Here is a 27,217-nt window from a genome sequence, read left to right as displayed (position 1 = left end):
AAAACAGCAGGAAAGTTCCTTAAATAATTAAAAACAGAACTATCATGATTTAGCAATCTTGCTTCTGAGTATATAAAGAGAAGGCTGGAAATAGATATACCTGCATACCCATGTTCATTGCAGCATTATTCACAATAGTCAAAGAGGTAGAAGCAACTTAAATGTGTACTGATGGATGAATGGATAAACAGAATGTGGCATACACATACAATGGAAAATTACTCATCCTTAAAAAAAGAAGGAAATCCTGTCATACACTAAGACATGGATGAACCATCCAGTGATTCCACTTCTAGGTATATATCTCAAAGAATTAAATGCAGGGACTCAAACAATATTTGCAAACCACTGTTCATAGCAGTGTTATTAATTAACAGCCAAAAGATGGCAACAACCTAAATGACCACTGAAAGATGAATGCATAAGCAAATAATGTGGTATATTTACAAAAGAATACTATTTAGCATTAAAATGAAAAGAAAATGAAATTCTGACACATGCTATAACATGAACCTTAGAAAGATGCTAAGTGAAACAAGTCAGACACAAAAGGACAGTATTGAATGATTGCTTTTATATGAAGTGTTTAGAATAGTCAAATTCATAGACAGAAAGTAGAATGGTAGTTACCAAGGGCTTGGGGGAGGGGAGAATGAGGAGTTACTGGTTAACAAGTGAATTTCAGTTAGGGACGATGGAAAAGTTCTAGAGATGTATGGTGGGAAAGAACATGAACATACTTAATGCCACTAAATTATACATCTCAGAAGAGTTAAAACGGTCAATTTTATGTTATATATATTTACCACATTACAAAAAAATTCTAAAATAAAGTAAATAAAAGTGAATTCATTGACAAGAGAAGCCTTGTCTTGTCCTGAGACTACAAAGAAATTTCTTCACTAGAAACTCATAAAGAGGAAACATTTTTAAATATAAGTTCATTTTAAAATAAAATGGGTAACAGATAAAGAGCATGACACAGGTTAATAAAAAAAATTCTATAAGGAATCAAAAGATGTTTAAAACCTTTTGACTGTTTGATATAACTCCAAAATGAATTTCAGTATTTAGATAATAGGCCAGATTAAATATCCTTAGGCAACATTATATAAACAATTACTGAAACCAAGCTTTTGATAAAAGCTGTACAGGAGGATTTGAGGTTGCCTTCTGTGGCTAGTACATGGTATTTAGAAAGCTCATACTAGATAAAGGACTTATTGTAGAATAAAAAGATCTGTAAGTTAATAATAACTTAATTTTTTAAGTGGGCAACATATTTCACCAAAGAAGGTACATGAACAGCTAAAGAACATATGAAAAGATCCTCAGTACCATTAGCCCCAAAGAGATACCACTTCAATCACTGTATTAGCTGTAATAAAAATTTTTAAAAAGATGAACAATTAACAAGGGTTGGTGAGGATATAACCTCATCAGGAACCCTCATACACTGAAGTCCAGAATATAAAATAATGCAGTCACTTTGGAAAACAACTTGGCAACTTCTTAAAATGGTTAAAACAAAAATTTACCATATAATCCAGCAACTCAGGCATCTAAGAAAAGTGAAAACATTATGTCCACACAAAGACCTGCATGCTAATGTTCAAAGCAGCATTATTTTTCACAGCCCCAGATGGGAAACAACCCACACGTCCTTCAACTGGTGAATGTACAAAATATGGCACATCCATCCAACCAGCTATTATTTGACAATAAAAAGGATTAAAATGCTACAACACACATGAATTTAGAAAATAACATGGATGAAAATAGAAAATAACATTAGACACAAGTTAATGAACAACTAAAAAAGACCACATATGATTACGTGTATATAAAATGTTCAGAAAAGGCAACTCTACAGAGACAGAGAGTAGACTGATTAGTGGTTACCTGGGATCAGGGTGGGAATGGGATTACTGCAAATGGGTGTGAGGGATCTTATGAAGGTGCTAAAATGTTCTAAAGACAGACTGTGCTGCCAACTGTACAGTTCACTGAATTTGTTAAAACTCACTGAATTATACACTTGAATGACTTCTACAATATGCAATTTATATCTCAATAAAACTATAAAAAAAACCCAAAATACAGGTTTATGTTCCAGACTCCCAACTGGTACAGCTATAAAGCATCCTCTTATGGATGCTGGGGAAAGTAACAAGTAAACATCCTGGAACAAGCCTCTTCTCAAGATTTTTACATATTTAATTCTCTCTACAGATTGCATCTTTCCAGAAAACAAATCAGGATTTTCATCTTTTCACAGAAAAATTTCAACTGGGGTGAATAACTCTGATAAGCCATATTCCTTCTATGTCTAGAATGTCTCTGGCTGATCCATTTAGAAGTAACTATACAGACCAATTTATCACTCATCAGTAGTTGAGCTACCCTGGGAAGGAGACAAGGAAGAAACCAAAACCATTATCCAGAGGTAGCACTGCAAACTAAACCCATTAAATCCCAGCAAATATTGCTGAATCTCAGATGACCATTAAGCATGTCTTCACTTCCATAAGCTGAAAGTTTACCCGTTTCGTTCTCAAGAGCTGCCTCAAATTTCAACTTTAGGAACTCTGCACCACGTGGTCATTGGGGCTCCTTCAGAATCCTACAACTTGAGACCCAAATCTAACTGACCCAGGATTTTCAGTTCCTTTTTCACAGTTAAAGATTATTATTCAGATTCCACCACTGACATTTTTAAGGAAGAACCCACTAACATCTACTCCTTTCAGGTCTAATTTCATAAAGGAAAACGTGATTGAAAATTTATTCTGTATCATTTCTACATTCTTTTCCTGAATTTTACTACAAAATCTCTTTAGGTTTTAGGATAGATACTCTCCAGGTAGTAGGGGATCATAATATCAGCTTCTTACAGTGGGCAAGTCATGTTACATGAATGACAGAACTTTGCAAGGAGAACAGATTCCCCCTCTAAAGGTGGCAGCTGATACCCAAAACCAATTGACTGCCCCACAGAAATATGGGCCCATTGTTGTCAGCCCAGTAACTTTTCAAGACAAATTTCTTTTTGGTATGAAATTTCCTAATTTTTAAATGGTGACAACTACTTACCCACGCACGCACACACACGCCAAGCAGACCAACTAAGACACATCAAAAGGCCCAATCTCAGCTTGTGACCTTTGCCACACAGAATGTTTACACTGATTACAGGAAACTGTTCTTACTATAGACAAACTTTTAAAAATAGAACTCTATCTTGCAAAAGACAATCCGTCCAAAATAGCTGTTTTCAGTACCCGTTTCCCAACACCACCCCCCCAACCAGTCCTTTGTCTGTTTTCCTAGGACAGTTACACTCTCATGGCTGAGACAGCCTGGAATATGCCATTTAATTTCCCAGTCCCCATGGCCAACGTCCAGAGCAAACACAGGGGTTGGGGTGCTTTGTCCAATCAAGACATTCCCTGATGGCAAACTTGTTTGACCTCTACTGACTTGATTCTATGCATAGCTTTGGAGCAGTTCCAGCATCAAATATTTTAAAAGCATACTGCATTCTCACTATACCAGAAGTTCAGTAGTTTAAATGAGTTATTTTCTATTACACTAGAAAAACTTGAAATGCCAATGAATCAAAAATGTTTTAAAAAAAAATGTTTTAACTTATTACCACAGCTTCAGAGGTTATCAGAGGTAGAAAAAGAAGGGAGAGAGGGAGGGAGAGAGTGAAAGAAACCACAGAAATCATTAGTCCCACTCCTTCATTTTACCAGTAAAGAAACAAAAATTCAGAAAGGTCAAATGATTTGTCCAAGGTTATACAGTGAGTTAGTTGGCAAACTGGGACAGAACTCAAGTTACCTGACTGCAGTCAGGTCCTCCTTCTGTAACACTGCATGGCAGTAGAAGGGGAAGCTAGGAGAGAAAGAAGTCTGAAAAAAACAGGTTAGTAAGGTGGGTCCCCTGCACCCCTCCCCTGATTTTTATATTCACATTTGGCCTTTTAGGATTATTTCACATGCTAGTTTCTCTTCTTTCCACAGACTTTACCAACCCTTCATCACTCCCTACCAAAAGTTGACATCCTTGCAAAGAAGGGTAAATGACAAAACAATACTTTTCCTAGCTGCCAACCCACCAAAGCTGCAGCTACTAATCAATGCTGTGGCAGTATACACCCCAGGTTTTTAATAAGGGACCACTGTGACTAAATTTCCTACTAATCAATGCAGTGGTAGTTTACACCTTGTTTTTAATGAGGGAGAACTGTGTAAACCCACACCCTGCACCTTACTATATTTCCAAGAATTATTCTGAAGAGTGAAATCCCCGATGCCTGATTAGGCCAGAATTACTTTTGAATGTCTTCTCGCACTCATTGCATTCATACTCCCTCCTTCCAGTATGAATTTTCAGGTGTTCTACAAGGATTGAGCTCCGGCTAAAGGTTGCCCCACAGTAGTTACATTCATAGGGTTTCTCTCCAGTATGAATCCGATGATGTTCGTTGAGAGATGAACTCTGACTGAAGGATTTTCCACAGTCCTTACATTTATAAGGCTTGACACCCGTATGAATTCTCTGATGACGGCTGAGGAGTGAATGGGTAGGGAAGGCTTTCTCACACTGGGTACACTTGTAGGGTTTTTCTCCTGAATGAAGTCTCTGATGATAAATTACAGATGTAAAATGGCTAAAAGTCATCCCACAATCATTACACAAATATGGTTTTTCTCCAGTGTGAATCCTCTGATGTCGGGTAAGGCAAGAATTCTGTCTGAAGGCTTTCCCACACTCACCACATTTATAGGGTTTCTCTCCGGTATGAATTCTCTGATGTTTGGAAAGGGATGAGCTGTGACTGAAGGATTTTCCACAGTTGTTACATGTGTAGGGTTTTTCTCCAGTGTGAATTCGCTGATGCTGAATAAGAGATGAACTGTCACTGAAGGGCCTCCCACAGTCTTTACATTTATAGGGTTTTTCACCAGTGTGAACTCTTTGATGTTTAATGAGGTGGGCGCTTAGGGTGAAAGATTTCCCACAGTCATCACACTTGAAGGGCTTCTCTGCACTGTGAGTTCGGTGGTGTGGCGTGAGAGATGAGCTGTCACTGAAGGCTTTCCCACAGTCATTGCACAGGTAGGGCTTCTCCCCAGTGTGAATTCTCCTATGCTTGGTCAGTGAGGCACTATAGCCAAAGGCTTTTCCACATTTGCTGCATTTACGTGTTCCTTCTCCAGTCTCAGTTCCCTCGTCTTTATCTATGGATGCACCTTGACCTAAACCTTTCCAACATTTTTCACATGTAGAGGAGTTTTTCTTACTGAGGGATGAGCTTCGAGTAAAGGCTACTCCACAGTTACTACATTTCTGAGACTTCTCCCCCCCACGGCTTTTCTGATGTTTCTGATGTTCAGTCCGAGAGGAAGAGTGACTTAAGACCTTCCTGCCTTCGTTACCTTTCCTTGGCTTTTCACCACTGTGTTCTTTGCGGTTCGGAACAAGGTCTGAATGAAAACTAAAGGGTTTCTTGCCTTCATTGTACCTCCGAGATTTCTTCCTTAAATAGACTCTCAGATGTTTAATTAGATCTGAAGGTGGTTTGAAGCTACTTCCAAAGGGACTCCTTTCTGGGTCAAACTCCTCACCCTTACTGCCTCTCCCATGAGTTTTCTTCTGTGTGATTTGTCCTTGTGAATGTTCCCTATTGCTACAACCATCCTCGAATCTGCCATAACGTTTCCAGGATTCTCCCATAGAGTCACAATCGCCACTCATTAGATACCTTTCTATTATTTTATCTAAAGTCGATTCTTCCATAAGAACATCTTGACTTCCGCCAGATTCTTTCAATCCACCACCAAGTTCACACTCTGAAAGAAATAACAGAGTATTTCCTATTTGCAATGAAGACAGCTGCTGCATTTGGGACTAGGAACATAGACAACAGAAACTGTAAGAAACCGGGCCTGGAAAATTTTCAGAGTCTCATAAAGCAGGGAAGGGAAAAGTGACATGGGGAAACTGGGAGAACTGAGAGTTTAGGAAAAATACTGAGGAAGATGATAGGTTTGTGCTTTATAGTTAGAAATACAAGTTCTCACCCTTGTTTCAAATTTCTGTGATAGGTTCAAACTTACTCTCCTTACATCAATTTATTCTCTTTCCAAATAGAAATATGACAGTGCAAGTGTTTATTGAATAATTACAAAAGGCCAGGTCCCATACCAAGCAATTTACTTGAATGTCACTTAATTTTCACAATAACCCTATGAAGGAGGACCTGTCATCATCCCTGGTTTATAGATATGACAACTAATCACACAGAGTGAATATAATTAGCCTATCCAAGGTCACATGTAAGTGCTAGAGCCACTCAGTCTGACATCAAAGCCCACTCTTTTGATCCATATACCACACTGCCTCTCCTCAAAGCAGCCTAATACCACTAAGTTTATAGGCAATGTTAATCACATCACAAACATGCAACACCACCTATGTTAGACTTTCAAAGGTTACCACCCATCTGGCCCTACCAACCTTGTTGTTTAGTTCCTAAGTTGTGTCTAACTCTTTTGCACCCCATGGACTGTGCTCCTCTGTCCATGGGATTTTCCAGGCAAGAATAACGAAGTGGGTTTCCATTTCCTTCTCCAGGGAATCTTCTCAATCCAGGAACCAAACCTGCATCTCCTGAACTGGCAGACGGATTCTTTACCACTGAGCCACCAGCCCCCTACCAACCTTGCAGATACTCTAACCAGGCATCTATTTATTGTCCATGACAGGACTGCATTTTCAGTCCTGTTTTCTCAGTCTTAATGCTTCAGACTGCCTAGAATTCGACCCTGGTGCACCTTTACTATCACGAATATAAAAATCTGGTAAGGCCTAGGGTTCAAGTCCCAGAGTCTCTAACACCATATTCTCAAGGTGTGTGCTCCTCTCTGAATCTTCAGTTCAGTTCAGTTGCTCAGTTTAATCTGACTCTTTGTGACCCCTGGACTGCAGCACAAAAGGCTTCCCTGTCCATCACCAACTCCCAAAGCTTGCTCCAACTCATGTCCACGGAGTTGGTGATGCCATCTAACCAGTTCATCCTCTGTTGTCCCCTTCTCCTCCTGTCTTCAATCTTTCCCAGAATTAGCATCTTTTCAAATGAGTCAGTTCTTCGCATCAGGTGGCCAAAGTACTGGAGTTTCAGCTTCAGCATCAGCCCTTTCAATGAGCATTCAGGACTGATTTCCTTTAGGATGGACTGGTTGGATCTCCTTGCTGTCCAAGGGACTCTCAAGAGTGTTCTCCAACACCACAGTTCAAAAGCATCAATTCTTCAGTGCTCAGCTTTATGGCCCAACTCTCACATCCATATATGACTACTGGACAAACCAAAGCTTTGACTATACAGACCTTTGTCAGTAATGTCATGTCTCTGCTTTTTAATATGCTGTCATAGCTTTTCTTTCAAGGAGCATCTTTTAATTTCATGGCTGCAGTCACCATCTGCAATGGTTTTGGAGCCCAAGAAAATAAGGTCTGAACCTTGAATTCCTTTATTAATTCTTTTATTTATCATTCATCTTGGCTCTTTTTTATTTTTTCTTTCATCTTGGCTCTTAATCATGAGCTTACAGTTTCACTTTCATAAGATTGACTTTTAACCAGTCAACTATAAAATACAAAATGCTGGGCAGCTCTGAAGACTTCATGGGGGCCTTCCCTCTATGGTGTCAGTTGCTGACACACCATCCAGACTAAGGAAGATCTGGAAACTTAAGGGCCACATGAGCCACGGGCACAGCAGACACTGGAAACCTCCTGGAGATCAGGGTAACACTGGTGGCATGCGTCACCACAGGACCAATTTTGACAAATATCACCCAGGTAACATTGGGCTTTCCTGGTGGCTCAGACAGTAAAGACTCTGCCTGCAATGTGGGAGACCCAGGTTTGATCCCTGGGTTGGGAAGACCACCTGGAGAAGGAAATGGCTATCCACTTCAGTATTCTTGCCTGGAGAATTCCATGGACAGAGAAGCCTGGTGGGCTACAGTCCACAGGGGTAGCAAAGAGTCAGACACAACTAAAGGACAAATGTAACACTACACTAATTTTGGGCAAGTTGGTATGAGGCATTACCACTTAGCAAGGAACCAGAGCTTTTGCCCAAATGTCAGCCTGGATAAACTATGGACCTCAGTGAGTGAGTTGATATGGTAAATGCTGTCAAAAAAATTGGAGTTGCTCTTCACATGATGTGGTACACTGGGGCTACTATATTGAGTTCTGGGAAGAGAAAGCTCCCAAAGCAGCCTATCACACTAAAGGCCAAATTCTTTAGCAGAAGAGCTGAGGAGAAGACTAAGGGTGTTGTCCTGGTAGCTCGATGCTACATGGATGGAGGTTCATCAAGTGCCAGCGAGTGCTTTTCAAAAAAAATAAAAAAAGATAAAATACAAAATCCTATAACCTGGAAGTTAGCCATTATTAAAAATTCTGATTTTTTTCTAGAAATTTTCTACATATTTTAGGATAGAAAATCTATATATATAATATGTAGTTACTTTTTTCATAATTCTTTCCCATCTCATTGGTTAATTCTTCATAAAGACAATTTTTATGAGTTATATAATAATCCATCATATCAATGTTACTAATTATTTCTGTATGGAATGTTTATCAAATGATTAATATTTCCTCAGAAGTGAGTCATAAAAGTGACTGAACCAAAGGGTAGAAAAGTTATATCACCAGACAATACATGATTAAAAGTACTTGATTACTCATCTCTGGTCAAATGCTTTTTCTCTAAACCTTTGCAAATTTGATTCATAATAAATAGTGTTATTCTTTAAATGTAATTTACATTGCTAACAAGTGACTTGGAACATTTTTTTCATGTTCATAGCTATTTAAACTTTCTGTCAGTTACTCTGGTCAGCTATCTGTTGAAGTTCTTTGCTTATTTTTCTAACAGACTCAGGGTTCCTTACTGATCTGCATGACGTTTTTATAAATCATGGCTATTGATTATGGCTTTGTCTGTCAAAAACTTTTCCTCCAGTAAGTTATAAATGACTTTTCATCTGGTCCCATCACATCATGGCAAATAGATGGGGAAACAGTGGAAACAGTGGTTGACTTTTATTTTGGGGGGCTCCAAAATCACTGCAGACGGTGACTGCAGCCACGAAATTAAAAGACACTTACCCCTTAGAAGAGAAAGTTATGACCAACCTAGACAGCATATTAAAAAGCAAAGACGTTACTTTGTCAACAAAAGTCTATTTAGTCAAGGCTGTGGTTTTTCCAGTAGTCATGTATGGATGTGAGAGTTGGACTATAAAGAAAGCTGAGTGCCAAAGAACTGATGCTTTTGAACTGTGGTGTTGGAGAAGACTCTTGAGAGTCCCTTGGACTGCAAGGAGATGCAACCAGTCCATCCTAAAGGAAATCAGTCCTGAGTGTTCACTGGAAGGACTGATGCTGAAGCTGAAACTCCAATACTTTGGCCACCTGATGCGAAGGGCTGACTCACTGGAAAAGATGAGAGCTGATGCTGAGAAAAGATTGAGAGCAGGAGGAGAAGGGGACAACAGAGGATGAGATGGTTGGATGGCATCACCGACTCAGTGGACATTAGTTTGAGTAAACTCTGGGAGTTGGTGATGGACAGGGAGGCCTGGCAAGCTGCAGTTCATGGGGTTGCAAAGAGACACAACTGAGCGACTGAACTGAACTGAAATAAATTACACATCTAAATGATACTTCTTTTACATAAGCAGCTTGGGGGGAGAGGCATGTATTTATACCAATGCTGCTAAATTTTTCTCAGAACAGTTTTAGATTCCATTTTCAAAACTACTCTCCCAGATGTTACTTAAACATAAGACAACTGCTTTCCTTTATTCATGTAATCACACTGTAAACAGCCAAGAGGTTGACTTAAACGAAGGGCTAATTGTGGAGAGGGTACTGTCAGTCTATGAGCCCAATGAGCCCAGCAGGTACACGGCTCTGGCCCAAGGTCTGGTCCTGGAGGCCCAGGGCACCCCCTGCACCCGGGACTGTGGTTGGCATCTCCCCAACAACAAGATGGCTTCTAGAGATGACATCTAAGTCTTCATCATCTTCCTGTGAGGGCCAGGCAGTTACTCCTGAGGGGTTCAGCCCTGAACCTCCCTCCACTATCCCAGTTTCTCCATGCATATGTCTCTCCCAACCCAAATTCTAAAGCTGTTTTCCTGACCTTCTTTACTGGCGATTTAACTGAAGAAGGGGGGCTTCTCTGATAGCTGAGTTGGTAAAGAATCTGCCTGCAGTGCAGGAGACCCCAGTTCTATTCCTGGGTCGGGAAGATCTGCTGGAGAAAGGATAGGCTACACACTCCAGTATTCTTGGGCCTCCCTGTGGCTCAGCTGATAAAAGAATCCACCTGCAATGTGGGAAACCTGGGTTCCATCCCTGGGCTGTAAAGACTCCCTGGAGAAGAGAAAGGTTACCCACTCCAGTATTCTGGCCTGGAGAATTCCATGGATATACAGTCCATGGGCTTGGAGAGTCAGACATGACTGAGCAACTTTCACTTTCATTGTAACTGAAGAAGGGGTGCCAGTTAGATCCAAAATTAAAGCTCATGGCAAATAAAAAAAAAAGGAAGATGGACTAGAGAAAAGTGTTGAAGAAGGCTCTTGAGAGTCCCTTGGACTGCAAGGAGATAAAACCAATCAATCCAAAAGGAAATAAACCCTAAATATTCATTGGAAGGACTGGTGCTGAAGCTCCAATACTTTGGCCACCTGATGCAAAGAGCCAACTCATTGGAAAAGACCCTGATGCTGGGGAAGATTAAAGGCAAGAGGAAAAGGGGAGGACAGAGGATGAGATGGTTGGATGGCATCATTGACACAAAAGATGAGTCTGAGCAAGCTCCAGGAGATGGTGAAGGACAGGGAAGTTTGGCATACTGCAGTCCGTGGGGTAGCAGAATCGGACAGGAATGAGCAACTGAACAATAAAAAGCAAAGCAAATTATTGCTTTTTCTTAAACTAAAGTATTGATACATAGTGAAAGTGTAAGCATTAGTCACTCAGTTGTGTCCTGCTCTTTGAGATCCCACGGACTGTGGCCCACCAAGCTTCTTTGTCCATGGAATTCTCCAGGCAAAAATGCTGGAGTGGGTAGATTCCCTCCTCGAGGGGATCTTCCTGATGCTGGGATCATACCTGGGTCCCCTGCATTGTAGGTGTAGATTCTTTACTGTCTGAGCCACTGGGGAAGCCCAACTGATGTATAAATAATCATTTATTATAATTTTAAAAAATCTAGTTAAGATTTATTATTAAAGTTTAAGAAAGAGAAGAATAAAGAAAAAATGTAATTCCTCAAAGATAACCAGTATTAACATGCTGCTGCTGCTGCTGCTAAGTCGCTTCAGTCGTGTCCAACTCTGTGCGACCCCATAGACGGCAGTCCACCAGACTCCCCCGTCCCTGGGATTCTCCAGGCAAGAACACTGGAGTGGGCTGCCATTTCCTCCTCCAATGTATGATAGTGAAAAGTGAAAGTGAAGTCGCTCAGTTGTGTCCAACTCTTAGCGACCCCATGGACTGCAGCCCACCAGGCTCCTCTGTCCATGGGATTTTCCAGGCAAGAGTACTGGAGTGGGGTGCCATTGCCTTCTCCAAGTATTAACATGAATGCTCTCCAAATATTAACAGTAAAAACCCATATCTATACATTTAGACATACATATATATGTACGTTTTCTTCTTCTTTTAACAAAACTGAATTATACTAAACATGTTGTCCACTGGATGAATTCCTACTTATTCTTCAAGATTCAATTGTTAATTATGCCCTTGCTCCTATATTTTCCCATTGCTCCTTATACATGCCATCATTATAGTGTACATCCCATTAAAAACACATTTTGTCCTGATTTCTGTATCTATAGCATCCATGGAAACTTGCCCTTCAAATCTCCTCTGGGGCACTTACTTGACAGACCCTGTTGATGCTCATTGACTCCACCACAGCATCACACCAAGGCCACTTCAATAGAGGTGCTCCCAGTCAATGACAAGAATGGCAATTACACTTGGGCCCATTTCTGCGAGGCATAAGACTCTGCTAGATGACTTTGGCAGGGAGGTTCATTTTTGGCTTTACTAAAATCTTCTCAACCTGCACTTCAATCTAAGACTTTTCCTACTCAGCCTTCCTTCCTTCCCTCTCCTGTCACAGGTATCAGACCTGCAGCACCTTCATAGAAACCCCAGCCTCCTCCAGTGCCTGGAATTATTTCCCCCCAGTAAGTCTCTGATGGGGCCAATCTTGGCATCCTTCTCAGAGGACCCAAACTGAGTGTCTCTCCTATCAAAATGAATATTCTAGGAAGGCAAGGCAGAAATTTTCATCATCTATGTTAGCACCTAGCCCACCCAACATTTCACAACCTCTTTCAAATGACTTGGTAGGCAACTGTTTCAATGTCCTTCTCTACTTTTCACCAACTCACCTGGTCTACAGCCTTTGGAGACTTCTTTTTGCAGCAGCCGTGGTAGTCCAGCCCACTTCAGCTGGGAAACCAAATCTAACTTGGAAACTGGAAAGCCTGTTCAGAGAAAATAGAAAATGTCTTTTTGTCTAGAACAAAGACATTCCAACATTCATAGCCTTTAGTTCTTCAGGGAAGAGAAGAAGTTGTCAAAAGTAAACTTCAGTACTGGAATTTGAGGAGAAAATTGGGAAAGGTATGGCCTTGATGACAGCAAAATGATGCTCAACAGTTTCAGTTCAATGGAGCAAAGATACTTTTTTTTAAAGAAAACTCTATATAAAAGTACATTTTTAGGACCCATTTTAAGGTTTAGGCATATGAGTCCTGTAAACTCAGCCAAAACCTTTAATAGCACTTATCTTCTAATGTTAGTGGACAAAAAGATACTCAGTATAGACACTAAATCATGAAGAGAAGATGTCTTTACCCAGAAGTTCTAGGTTCTTATAGTTCTCCAGCAGCACTTCCTTATATATCTCCTTCTGCGAAGGCTCCAGTTTCCTCCACTCTCCTCTGGAAAAGGTGACAGCCACATCTTTGAGTGTCATGGATTCCTAGAACACCAAAGACAGCCTGTGTGCATTGTGTTACTCCCAAACAGATCCTAAGAATCCAGAAAAGTAATAGATGTGATGGTTTTCAAGTCTTTTAAGAATTTGCAAGCAAACTACAAGGTAGATATTATACAACCATAACAAGTGAAATAGAACAAGATTATGATACAATCCCCTCCTTTTCCATTCAGTCCTTGGTGTGAAATGCTATACAAGGATTCTCTGGAATGACTAACATTGATCAAATTTGCCCTAACATGCTGATTTCTAGGATTAACAGAATATATTAAATGAAGAACACAAATTACATTTCCCAATCCTAAAATCTGCAGAATCAATGTAAGTTCTATAAGCTTTAAATTAAACATGGAAGAGTAACATCACTGACTACATTCCAAATTATAATTTCCAGTTGATTCTGAAAAGTTGTTGCTGAACGAAAAGACGCCGGGATTCTTGGCCTCTGGAGAAGAATTCAATCTGGGGCCAGAGACAAGGCTTGATTGCTCAGAGCTTTTCTGTAATAAAGTTTTATTAAAGTATAAAGGAGACAGAGAAAGCTTCTGACATAGGCATCAGAAGGGGACAGAAAGAGTACCCCCTGCTAGTCTTCAGCTGGATGTTATATAGTCACTGCTGCTGCTGCTGCTAAGTCGCTTCAGTTGTGTCCAACTCTATGCAACCCCATAGACGGCCTCCTACCAGGCTCCTCTGTCCCTGGGATTCTCCAGGCAAGAACACTGGAGTGGGTTGCCATTTCCTTCTCCAATGCTAGCAGTCTGTTAATGAAAGAAAGGAATGTCTTAAAACTCAGAATGGCACCAGGCCCCTTATCCATAAGATGCATTTTGGGATAATCTTGGCACCAGATGATTCATCTCGGGCCATAAAATGATTGACTTGAATCTGTAGAAGGGTAGATTACCATACAAATAGTTTCGTTTACATAGATCAGGGGAACAATATCTGAGTATAACATACTGGTTTGTCAAGTAGGTTCTGAGCCATTAGGCAGAACCGACTTGAAGACAGAGTCTGGGGTAAATGCATAGTACATTGACATCGCTTAAGTCAAACATTTCCATAAGAAAAATGCATTGGTTAACTCAAGGTTTGAAAATAGTTAACTTCAGGTGAAACCAGGTGTCATTATGGCAACACTGTATTTTAAGAGAAACCTCCTTTTAAATTTGTATAGAGAAGGAAAAAAATATTGCTAGTTTGTTTCCTCCTGCCGCTTAAGAGAGAGAAAAAGTCTGACGCTTGCACCCTATTTCCTCCATTTGGAGACCCCTGGCCTTCCTGCCTGTTACCCTCTCAATTCTAAGTAGCAATTACTTTCTATCACAATCAAATAAGGATCTGTGTTCAATAACATACACTTACAATTACTCTAAATTATAAACAAGCACAATTAATCATTACAATACACTTTTCATAGCATACTCTATAGCAAGACATTTTGAGAGGCGATACAGCAGCGTGGCTATTAGCACTTGGAGTAGCTTTCCTGTGGCTGCTGTAACAAATTACCATAACTCTGGTGGCTTAAGAAAACAGAAATTTATTTCCCCAAATTCTGGAGACCAGAAGTCTGAAATCCAGATGTTGGTGGAACTGGTCCCTCTGAGGGAGAATCCATTCCTTGCTTCTTCCAGGTTCCTTAGTTGCCAGCATTCCATGGTGTTCCTTGGTTTGCAGCCTTATCATTCCGATCTTCACATCGCTTTCTCCTGTTCCTGTGTTCAAACTCTAAGTACACTGTAATGCCACTGAGGGCACACCCATACAATCCAGAATAATGTCCTCATTTCAAATCCTTATTTTATCACATCTGCAAAGACCTCCCCTCCAGGTCAAGTAACATTCTCAGGTTCCAGAGACAAGGAAGTAGATCTACATCAGGGAGATATGTCCCTGATACCTGTCCACTCAGAGCCATTACCTGGTAATCAGAGCTATTACCAGGCTACGAGAGCACTATTATTTACCACTGCGAATAAGAATCTTTTTTTCCTGAAAATTCTTGGTATACAGAAAACACTGATTTGTAATCAGCTGCTTTTCTCAGCCACTAAATGAATTTCAGTACATGTTCAGTTGATTCTCTGAGGTTTTCCAAAAAGACTACATTATCTGTAAATAATATACATCTTCTTTCATATCTACACTTACCTCACTTGTTTCTTACCACACTGGATTGGCTAAAATATTCAGAAAATACTCATTAATACAGTAAGATGAGACAACCTCATCTTTTTAATGGTATTGTGAGGACTGCTTTTTATTTTGCAACACTATCCAGATGTTTTTTTTTTTTTTGTCATGTTCAGAAAATATAATTCTATTTCCACCTGACCAGTCTTATGAAGAATAATTTCTGGATTTTAGTAAATAATTTTGAGCTTATTAGAGTCAGACTTATAACCAATTCTGATAACTGAAGTAAAATAGCATTTGAAGAATGAGCCCTAAGAATGTGAAGACTGAGAGGAAAAGGAGATGGTCTTAATTAGTCTAGTGTGTTTATAACACCCAGGAGGAGCTCAGTGAGCATGTACTTAAAAATGAAAGGTCTGTAGCCATATATGGTAAGATAATACTAAGTAGACTTACTGTGGTTGTCATTTCACAACATACACAAATATCAAACCATTACATTATATACCTGAAACTAACACAATGCTGGGTGTCAACTAGACCTCAATTTAAAAATTAACTTAAGAATGAAAATTTATGGTTAAAAAAAAAAGAATGAAAACCAGTGAAAGGAAGCTTACCTGGGACTCAGTATTTGGAAGAACAGAAACTGTTTTATCTTCTTCAGGGTTCTCCTCTTGGGAAATAACAGAATCTTGAGAGATTGGTTCTAGGAAGGGGGAAAAAAAACAATGCAGCCTTTCAAATGGGCTCCTCAGACTAAAAATTATTATATATGTCACTCTGGAGAAAAAAATCAGATTAAACAAAGAAAAAGTTTTTCCTACACTCTTAAAACACAGAGGACAGCCACACATACAGTTTCGTACTGAAACCCAAGCTTTCCCCTATTACCCTCTAAAATATTCTTTCAATTCCTAGGCTCACAAAATCTGACTTCCTTCATTCCATATACCTACTACTTTAATGTATTTACTTTTTATAATAATCTTTAAAATATTTATGAGATGTATTAAGGTGGAACAGCATATGTGTAATACCATATAGTAATTTGCTTCTTTCATTTTGCACAAAAGTCACTTGTTGAATGAAAACATTCTTTTGGGGAGTTTACTGTCCTATCTTGAGATGATCTCCCGCACTTCCCCCCTTCACCTATTAATCTCACCTTTCTTTTCTTCAAGCACTTGGGTCAAATCCTCTACTAGGGTCACCACTTCCTCACTACTCTTAGGATGCTGTGATTTGACCCAAATCCTGATCTCCCCAGGCAAGATGGTCAGGAACTGCTCAAACACCAAAAGCTCTAGAATCTGGTCTTTCGTGTGGATGTCTGGTCTCAGCCACTGAACGCAAAGCTCCCATAGCTGATTCAGAGTTTTTCTGGGTCCAGCCTCTTCAGAGTAACAAAACCACCTGAACCTCTGTCTGAAAGACTCTGGGTCAGCAGTGTCTCTTCTCATGAGAGATTCTGGATTCCCAGGAGTCTCCATCCTAAGGACTTTGCTCTGTTCACTTGAGACCAGAGTGTGAGGATCTGGGGAGACAGCTGTCATCTTGTTTAGGCTACTCCTGCTTGCAGTATGTATCACCAACAGAAATCCAGTCTCCTTTAGACTCTGAATGTCAGCACAGTCCACCACCAGGCACTCTCCGGCAAAATACCAAGTGTTCCAAGGATCCACTTTATGGTCCTGCAGAAACCATCAAGAAACATAAGAGATAAATTAAGTGAAACAAATTGTGAATCCTAAAAAACATTGTTCTTGATTTGGTTCTGTTATAGATACACACTGGAGTGGGTTGCCATGGCAACCAGTACTCTTGCCTGGAAAATCCCATGGACGGAGGAGCCTGGTGGGCTGCAGTCCATGAGGTCGCTAAGAGTTGGACACGACTGAGCGACTTCACTTTCATAGATAGACACACACATTCTCAGAGGCGTAGAACTGCCCTGCCCAACTACTATACTAAAAGAATGATTTTCTCTGTAAGTGAAAAGCTGAGAAGTTACTTGAGAGTAAATAAAGGCATGTACCCTCCAAGAAAACAGTTTCTTCAGATACTCCTCATCAGCAAAACGTATCAGAAGAGGCTCACTGTTACAAGAGGCTCCAAACTGACTCCACTCCTGCCCTCTCTTGGTGAATGGCCACACAGTTTCCCACCAGTTGCTTAACTCAGAAACCTGATTTCATATTTGACTCTCAAATTTCTCACACAATCAATAACCAAGTTCTGGTGGCTTTATTTCCTAAGAACCTCTCCATTCTCTCCTACTGAAATTACCTAAGGACAGCCTCCTTCAATTTCAGTCTTACACTGAAGCCTAAGGATTTCTTCTAATATGCAAAATACGGTCTTGTAATTCCCCAACTGTCTCAACACAAAATTCAAACGCAAAAGTCACGCATGATGATCTTGAAACCCTGTCGGTATGACCTCACCTTCCGCTGCAGCTGCCCCTAATGGACACTGCAGCCGTAAAGAGGTATCTCTCCATTTCCAGCAACTCTACCCGCTTCTGCCTTTGCACTAGAGTCATTCATTCCCTCCCCTTGGAATGCTGACATTTTTTCCTCTACCAAACTTGTTCATTCTTTAAAACCCGACTCCACTGCCACCTCTTGTATGAGGCTTTCTCCGATCCCCAAGTACTCTTCTGCGCAGTCTGCCCTGTGTTGCATGCGTTCTCACTCCATAAATAACTAACCATCAACAACCATCTGGAACCAGGGACTATGGATTCAGACGCGAACGGGTCAGACGGGACCCCCACCCTCACAAAGCACTCAAGAAATGACAATACAGTCTTAGATGTCTTAGATGGGCTACACTGCGACAAGTGAGGACACTCTCCTCCAGCTACAACGGCAGTTAATTACCCACCTCTGAGGGGCACAGAGTGCCGCACACACTATGCATGACGTCATTTATTCCTCTGCCAAATATTAAGCGCCCACCACGTACCTAGAGCCGCTCTGGGCAACTGGGACTCTGCAGTGGCTAAGACACTCGTCCCGATCTCCAGGGAGTTTACAATAAAGGCTCCGTGAAAATGTGACGCAGGCAGAAAGAAGTTCTCAAAAGAGGAGGAGGGGGGATCTGCCCCACGGGGTGCGTTCGGCAACGTCTGAAGACGTTTTGGTTATCACGACTAGGGAGGAGGGATGCTACTGGTACCTAATGAGTGGAGCCGGGGATGCTGCTAAACATTCCGCAATACTCGGTACAGCCCCCCTTACCCTCACGCACACACAATAACTTTTCCCGCCCAAAATACCAAAGTAGCGAAGTTGCAAGACCATGGGCTCAGGGAAGGGATGGAGGAAAGCTCCATCCAGGAGCGCACTTATCTCCGGCAGAAGCTGCAATTTTGGAAGTGCACAGCGAGACTGCCCTCGGCCCCCACCCCGCCCCAGGTACGCCCTTGGAACTGGCAACCTGGCCTCGGCCCCCACACTAGGGGCCAGGGGCAACCGCTACCTGCGTCAAGACCCGCAGCCAGGACCAACGCCACCGCAATGAGCTTCTAGAAACTGGTCCTGCAGGAGCTGCGCGCGCAAGGCGGCGGGGAGCTGAATGCGCCTGCGCACTGGCGCAGAACTACGATTCCCGGGATGCGCTTGTCCAGCTTTGCTAAAGGTCTGTGGTTTCCATAGGCTCCCACCCCGGCCTGTTGCGCATGGTCTTTGGGAAGTGCTGGTGGTCTCAGCTGCGGAATTATTGCTGCGCCAGAGGCCTAAAGGCCTAGAGTCATCTCAGGTTTTCAGATCTATGATGTTCTGTTTCCTTGGTAACCTCAAAGCATTCTTCCCCTCTTCCTTCCTTACCTTTCCCTGAAATCCAGGCTGCAAAACCCCCACCGCAGAAGTATATTAGCAACGCATTCAATACAAGTCATAATGCCGCAACTTGAATTAAACAAATATCAAATGTATTACTTTTACACCTGCCACCATGATTGTCCAAACCGCCCATCATGTCTCGCCTGGATTATTGCAATGGCGTCTTGATTTCACTTTTCTTCTTTTGTCTCTTCACATAGCAACCAGAGAGATGCTTAAAATATGAAAACAGCTTATGAACTTCCTCTGCTGAAAACCCTGAAAAGGTTTCCCATTTCACCCAGGGCAGAAATTCTAATTTTTACAGTGACCTACTAGGCTGATGGAATTTGGCCACTGATAAACTCCCTGACCTCTTCCTCTACTTGTGTGTTGTCACAGTAACCGCCTCGCTATCCCTCTCCCTCCAACCTGCCTGGTACTTAGGGCTGACTTGCCACCTGCCTAGATATCTTGGATGGCTCATGTTCTCACCCTTTCATAAGTTCTCAATGAAGCCTTGGGTCAGGAAGATCCCCTGGAGGAGGCAATGGCAACCCACTCCAGTGATTTTGTGGGGAGAATTCTATGAACAGGGAAGCCTGGCATGTTGCCGTACAGCAGGTAGTAAAGAGCAGGACACGACTGAGCAACTGAACAATAACAAGAACAACAGAGTAGAGCAATTTTATGTGTTTCCATACCTGGAACCTAGAGCCTAGATAACAAGAATCATCACATGCACTCTGTATATAGCTCCTTTCATCTACATTATGTCTCTGAGATTTATCATTATTGTTGCCTGTGGTTACAAATCAATGAAAATCATTTATTTTCACTGCTGCCTAGTATTCCCCTATGACCTTTTATGTACACTACAGTTTCCTGTTTTCACAGTCCCTTTTCCCAGCTTCCAGACCATATCTTACATGGAAGTGAGGAGGAAGTTTGTGTGTGTGAAGGGGTGAGTCTGTCAGATTTTTCTGCTTCCTCTAAAATCACCCCACATTAAAGAAACTAAAAAGCCATGGTCCTGCCTGCTTGTCTCCACCTCTGGGTTCCCAAGGCAGCCTTCGAGGTGTCTCCTTAGGATTCTGGGAATCTCTGAGCTCCTGCAGCTGTGAGCTGCCTCAGGGATATCAAGACCTTGTTTCCAGGTGCCTATGGTCCTGGCTCAGCTGGGACTCCAGGGATTCAAGAGCCAGAAGAGGCCATGATTTCCTGTCTGGGAGTGCTGACTATTGCCTGAAAAGAAAAAAAAAAGAAAGCTCTCCTGCCTAACCACACGTACTTAAAAAATTAAATATAGACTTACTATCGGTTCATTCATTTCAGTCGCTCACTAGTGCCGACTCTTTTGACCCAGCATACCGCAGTCCTAGGCATTTACTCACCAGAAATGAAAACATATGCCCACAAAAAGAGCTGTGTGCGAATGCTCACGGCCGCTTTATTAACGCATATGCCCCAAACTGGAAACTATTCAAATGTGTGGCAACTAGTGAACAAATTGTCTTACGTTCACATAATGAAATACTACTCAGTAACAAAAAGGAGTGAACTGCTGAAATATACAGCAGTATAGCTGAATCTCAAAAGCTATAAGTGAGAGATGCCAGACAAAAAATCAGTATATACAACGCATGAGTCCATGTACATGCCATTCTAGAGACAGAGCTATAGGGACAGAAATGAAATCAGTGGTTGCCAGTTACCAGGAGTGGAAGGAAGGGACTCAGGGAACTTGCTGGAGTGATAGAAATACTCTATAGCTTGATTATGGTGGTCATTACATAATTGTGTATGCCTGTCAAATTATATGGGCTTCCCTGGTGGCTCAGATGGCAAAAAATTTGCCTACAATGCAGGGGACCTGGGTTCAATCCCTGGATGGGGAAGATCTCCTGGAGAAGGGAATGACACCCACTCCAATGTTCTTTCCTAGGAAATTCCATGGACAGAAGAACCTGGCCATTATATAAATAGACTTGTTACTCTTAAATAAGTAAATTTTATTATGAGTGAATTATACCTCAATATAAACGAAAACATAATTTTATGTGACTGTTCACAGCAGCTTTTTTTGATAGTAGTTAAAAACTGGAAACATCTTAATGACCAGCAAGTGATGAATGGCTACAAAATAAACAATAATGGAACAGCCATACAGTGGAATACTTCAGTTCAGTTCAGTTGCTCAGTCGTGTCCGACCCTTTGCGACCCCATGAATCCCAGCACGCCAGGCCTCCCTGTTCATCACCAACTCCCGGGGTTCACCCAGACTCACGTCCATCGAGTCAGTGATGCCATCCAGCCATCTCATCCTCTGTCGTCCCCTTCTCCTCCTGCCCCCAATCCCTCCCAGCATCAGACTCTTTTCCAATGAGTCAACTCTTCGCATGAGGTGGCCAAAGTACTGGAGTTTCAGCTTTAGCATCATTCCTTCCAAAGAACACCCAGGGCTGATCTCCTTCAGAATGGACTGGTTGGATCTCCTTACAGTCCAAGGGACTCTCAAGAGTCTTCTCCAACACCACAGTTCAAAAGCATCAATTCTTTGGCGCTCAGCCTTCTCCACAGTCCAACTCTCACATCCATACACGACCACAGGAAAAACCATAGCCTTGACTAGACGAACCTTTGTTGGCAAAGTAATGTCTCTGCTTTTGAATATGCTATCTAGGTTGGTCATAACTTTCCTTCCAAGGAGTAAGCGTCTTTTAATTTCATGGCTGCAGTCACAATCTGCAGTGATTTTGGAGCCCAAGAAAATAAAGTCTGACACTGTTTCCACTGTTTCCCCATCTATTTCCCATGAAGTGGTGGGACCAGATGCCATGATCTTTGTTCTCTGAATGTTCAGCTTTAAGCCAACTTTTTCACTCTCCACTTTCACTTTAATCAAGAGGCTTTTTAGTTCCTCTTCACTTTCTGCCATAAGGGTGGTGTCATCTGCATATCTGAGGTTATTGATATTTCTCCTGGCAATCTTGAAAATTGGAAACACAATTCCAACTTGTGTTTCTTCCAGCCCAGCATTTCTTATGATGTACTCTGCATATAAGTTAAATAAGCAGGGTGACAATATACAGCCTTGACGTACTCCTTTTCCTATTTGGAACCAGTCTGTTGTTCCATGTCCAGTTCTAACTGTTGCTTCCTGACCTGCATACAGATTTCTCAAGAGGCAGGTCAGGTGGTCTGGTATTCCCATCTCTTTCAGAATTTTCCACAGTTTATTGTGATCCACACAGTCAAAGGATTTGGCATAGTCAATAAAGCAGAAATAGATGTTTTTCTGGAACTCTCTTGCTTTTTCCATGATCCAGCGGATGTTGGCAATTTGATCTCTGGTTCCTCTGCCTTTTCTAAAACCAGCTTGAACATCAGGAAGTTCACGGTTCACATATTGCTGAAGCCTGGCTTCGAGAATTTTGAGTTTTACTTTACTAGCGTGTGAGATGAGTGCAGTTGTGTGGTGGTTTGAGCATTCTTTGGCATTGCCTTTCTTTGGGATTGGAATGAAAACTGACCTTTTCCAGTCCTGTGGCCACTGCTGAGTTTTCCAAATTAGCTGGCATATTGAGTGCAGCACTTTCACAGCATCATCGTTCAGGATTTGAAATAGCTCAACTGGAATTCCATCACCTCCGCTAGCTTTGTTCGTAGTGATGCTTTCTAAGGTCCACTTGACTTCACATTCCAGGATGTCTGGCTCTAGGTCAGGGATGACACCATCGTGATTATCTGGGTCATGAAGATCTTTTTTGTACAGTTCTTCTGTGTATTCTTGCCATCTCTTCTTAATATCTTCTGCTTCTGTTAGGTCCATACCATTTCTGTCCTTTATCGAGCCCATCTTTGCATGTAATGTTCCCTTTGTATCTCTAATTTTCTTGAAGAGATCTCTAGTCTTTCCCATTCTGTTGTTTTCCTCTATTTCTTTGCACTGATCACTGAAGAAGGCTTTCTTATCTCTTCTTGCTATTCTTTGGAACTCTGCATTCAGATGCTTATATCTTTCCTTTTCTCCTTTGCTTTTCGCTTCTCTTCTTTTCACAGCTATTTGTAAGGCCTCCCCAGACAGCCATTTTGTTTTTTGCATTTCTTTTCCATGGGGATGGTCTTGATCCCTGTCACATGTACAATGTCACGAACCTCATTCCATAGTTCATCAGGCACTCCATCTATCAGATCTAGGCCCTTAAATCTATTTCTCACTTCCACTGTATAATCATAAGGGATTTGATTTAGGTCATACCTGAATGGTCTAGTGGTTTTCCCTACTTTCTTCAATTTAAGTCTGAATTTGGCAATAAGGAGTTCATGGTCTGAGCCACAGTCAGCTCCTGGTCTTGTTTTTGCTGACTGTATAGAGCTTCTCCATCTTTGGCTGCAAAGAATATAATCAATCTGATTTCAGTGTTGACCATCTGGTGATGTCCATGTATAGAGTCTTTTCTTGTGTTGTTGGAAGAAGGTGTTTGTTATGACCAGTGCATTTTCTTGGCAAAACTCTATTAGTCTTTGCCCTGCTTCATTCCGTATTCCAAGGCCAAATTTGCCTGTTACTCCAGGTGTTTCTTGACTTCCTACTTTTGCATTCCAGTCCCCTATAATGAAAAAGACATCTTTTTTGGGTGTTAGTTCTAAAAGGTCTTGTAGGTCTTCATAGAACCGTTCAACTTTGGCTTCTTCAGCATTACTGGTTGGGGCATAGACTTGGATTACTGTGATATTGAATGGTTTGCCTTGGAAAATGGAATACTTCAGAACAATGAAAAGGAGGGTTTATTAAAACATGCTACATCCAGATAAATTTGCTGGCATATTGAGTGCAGCACTTTCACAGCATCATCTTTTAGGATTTGAAATAGCTCAACTGGAATTCCATCCCTTCCACTAGCTTTATTCGTAGTGATGCTTCCTAAGGCCCACTTGACTTTGCATTCCAGACTGTCTGGCTCTAGGTGAGTGATCACACCATTGTGATTATCTGGGTCGTGAAGATCTTTTTTGTACAGTTCTGTGTATTCTTGCCACCTCTCTTAATACCTTCTGCTTCTGTTAGGTCCATACCATTTCTGTCCTTTATTGAGCCCATCTTTGCGTGAAATGTTCCCTTTGTATCTCTAATTTTCTTGAAGAGATCTCTAGTCTTTTCCATTCTATTATTTTCCTCTGTTTCTTTGCACTGATCACTGAGGAAGGTTTTCTTATCTCTTCTTGCTATTCTTTGGACCTCTGCATTCACATGGGTGTATCTTTCCTTTTCTCCTTTACCTTTTCCTTCTCTTCTATTCACAGCTATTTGTAAGGCCTCCTCAGACAACCATTTTGCCTTTTTGCATTTCTTTTTCTTGGGGATGGTCTTGATCCCTGCTTCCTATATAATGTCATGAACTATGACTATGTCCGTCCATAGTTCTTCAGGGACTCTGATTATCAGATTTAATGCCTGCATTTGGGATTGGAATGAAAACTGTATAATCATAAGGATTTGATTTAGGTCATACCTGAATGGTCTAGTTGTCAGTTTTCATTCCAATCCCAAAGAAAGGCAATGCCAAAGAATGCTCAAATTACCACACAATTGCACTCATCTCACATGCTAGTAAAGTAATGCTCAAAATTCTCCAAGCCAGGCTTCAACATTACATAAACTGTAAACTTGCAGATGTTCAAGTTGGATTTAGAAAAGGCAGAGGAACCAGAGATCAAATTGCCAACATCCACTGGATCATCGAAAAAGCAAGAGAGTTCCAGAAAAATATCTAATTCTGCTTTATTGACTATCCCAAAGCCTTTGACTGTGTGGATCACAACAAACTCTGGAAAATTCTTCAAGAGCTGGGAATACCAGACCACCTGAGCTGCCTCTTGAGAAATCTTGTATGCAGGTCAGGAAGCAACAGTTAGAATTGGACATGGAAAAATAGACTGGTTCCAAATAGGGAAAGGAGTACGTCAAGGCTGTATATTGTCACCCTGCTTATTTAACTTTTATACAGAGTACATCCTGAGAAACGCTGGGCTGGATGGATGAAGCACAAGCTGGAATCAAGATTGCCAGGAGAAATATCAATAACCTCAGATATGCAGATGACATCACCCTTATGGCAGAAAACAAAGAAGAACTAAAGAGCCTCTTGATGAAAGTGAAAGAGGGGAGTGAAAAAGTTGGCTTAAAGCTCAACTTTCAGAAAACTAAGATCATGGCATCTGGTCCCATCACTTCATGTCAAATTGATGGGGAAACAGTAGAAACAGTGACAGGCTTTTATTTTCTTGGACTCCAAAATCACTGCAGATGGTGACTGCAGCCATGAAATTAAAAGATGCTTGCTCCTTGGAAGAAAATTTTTGACCAACCTAGATAGCATATTCAAAACCAGAGACATTACTTTGCCAACAAAGGTCTGTCTAGTCAAGGCTATGGTTTTTCCAGTGGTCATGTATGGATGTGAGAGTTAGACTATAAAGAAAGCTGAGTGCCAAAGAATTGATGCTTTTGAACTGTGGTGTTGGAGAAGACTCTTGAGAGTCCCTTGGACTGCAAGGAGATCCAACCAGTCCATCCTAAAGGAAATCAGTCCTGAGTCTTCATTGGAAGGACTGATGCTGAAGCTGAAACTCCAATACTTTGGCCACATGATGTGAAGAACTGACTCGTTGGAAAAGACCGTGATGCTGGGAAAGACTGAAGGTGGGAGGAGAAGGGGACGACAGAGGATGAGATGGTTGGATGGAATCACCAACTCAATGGACATGAGTTTGAGTAAACTCTGGGAGTTGGCAATGCACAGGGAGGCCTGGTGTGCTGCAGTCCATGGGGTCGCAAAGAGTCAGAAACGACTGAGCAACTGATCTGAACTGAACATCTAGATAGAATCTCAAAGCGAAAGAAGTCAAACAAAGAAAAATACATAGTATATTATTCCATTTATATGAAATTGTAGAAAATACATATTTATCTATAGTGCATGTATACTCAGTCGCTCAGTCATGTCCAACTCTTTGTGATCCTCTGTCCATGGGATTCTCCAGTCAAGAATACCAGAGTGGGTTTTCATTTCCTCCTCCAGCAGTTATCTATAGTGACCAAAGCAAAGCAGTGCTTGCCTGGAAGGAGAGAGGGCATACAGGGAGAGAGGTAGAAATAACCACGAGGGAACTTTTGGAGGTGACAGACATATTCATTATATTGATCGTGGTGATATTTTCATTGTGTACACATATGTCAAAACTCATTGAATAGTCCTCTTTTAATACGTGTGGTTTAGGGACTTCGTGTCGGTCCGTGCTTCCAGTGTAGGGTGCCTGGGTCAGGGAACTAGAGCCCAACATGCTGCAACTAAAACCTGGTGCTGCCAAGATACTAAACCTGGATAAAGCTTAAAAGTTTGTCATTCATTAAACCTAACTTTCTGAAAAGAATGAATATTGGAATAAGTGAGTGAAAGGCAGAAAGACAGGCTACTGGGTGGGCTAAAAGATGGGAAGGCTTAAGCAGTAGAAGAGTTGTAAGTGGTGACCAAGCCTACAGTGTGCCCACGGGAGTGGGTCACTGCACTGGAATGAAGGGGAAGGTGAACAAGAAGACACATTCAAGGAAAGCATAGGCCAAGTATGGACGGCTCCGTCAATGGATATTGACATCCAAGATGCTCCAGGACTTAGAATGGAGAGGAACACCTCACCTAGGTGGAGCACTGGTCCACAGGCAGCAGTGAGGAACCAGGAGGATGCTGATTGTACCGCCCGACCAGTGGAATGTGAGGTGTAAGAGATTTAGCACTTTATACGGAAGAGGGTTGCATGAAGAAAGCCATTAACAGACAAGGTAGAAAGTAGAAATGGGTTCTGTGACACTGAAGTTGGAGGGGTGTTCATAGCTACTAAACAGGTTCCAGAGGGCTCAGTGGAGGGTTTGGAGGGAAGAAAGAGAGGTTGGGTCAGCCTGAGAGAATGCACAGAAGCATGGGTTTTGTAGTACCAGAATAGAAAGATTCTCTGCATTTCCTAGCCTGGGGTAAATTCAAGGGTGTCAACAGCTATTCTTCTGTCTGACAGTGTGTATAGCATTGTCTGCCTATGAATCTTCCTTGACTCATAGATCCAGTT

The 27,217-nt window shown here is 41.5% G+C and overlaps 1 protein-coding gene across 1 annotated transcript; it reads right to left on the bottom strand.

The window, feature by feature from the left end:
• Nucleotides 1-1,552: 1,552 nt before the first annotated feature.
• On the bottom strand, nucleotides 1,553-26,440 carry ZNF483 (zinc finger protein 483). Its single transcript, XM_027550240.1, has 7 exons — nucleotides 26,237-26,440; nucleotides 18,752-18,871; nucleotides 16,434-16,959; nucleotides 15,886-15,974; nucleotides 12,979-13,105; nucleotides 12,510-12,605; nucleotides 1,553-5,861 (listed from the first exon to the last, which is right to left on the bottom strand). Exons 1-7 carry the CDS (start codon nucleotides 26,438-26,440, stop codon nucleotides 4,294-4,296), a joined length of 2,730 nt encoding a protein of 909 aa, XP_027406041.1. The 3' UTR covers nucleotides 1,553-4,293.
• Nucleotides 26,441-27,217: the final 777 nt, after the last annotated feature.

This window comes from Bos indicus x Bos taurus, chromosome 8 (assembly GCF_003369695.1).
Source record: "Bos indicus x Bos taurus breed Angus x Brahman F1 hybrid chromosome 8, Bos_hybrid_MaternalHap_v2.0, whole genome shotgun sequence".
NCBI lineage: Eukaryota > Metazoa > Chordata > Mammalia > Artiodactyla > Bovidae > Bos > Bos indicus x Bos taurus.
Note: the sequence above shows the minus strand (reverse complement) of the source record. Positions and strands in the feature narration are given on the sequence as shown.

Coding starts and splice junctions, on each gene's coding strand:
- ZNF483 (XM_027550240.1), bottom strand. CDS start 26,440: ATGTTGGGCTCTAGTTCCCTGACCCAGGCACCCTACACTGGAAGCACG. Junction 15,975..16,433: donor AGTGCTTGAAGAAAAGAAAG/GTGAGATTAATA, acceptor CCCCCTTCCTAG/AACCAATCTCTCAAGATTCT. Junction 13,106..15,885: donor TTCCAAATACTGAGTCCCAG/GTAAGCTTCCTT, acceptor TTGGTGTTCTAG/GAATCCATGACACTCAAAGA.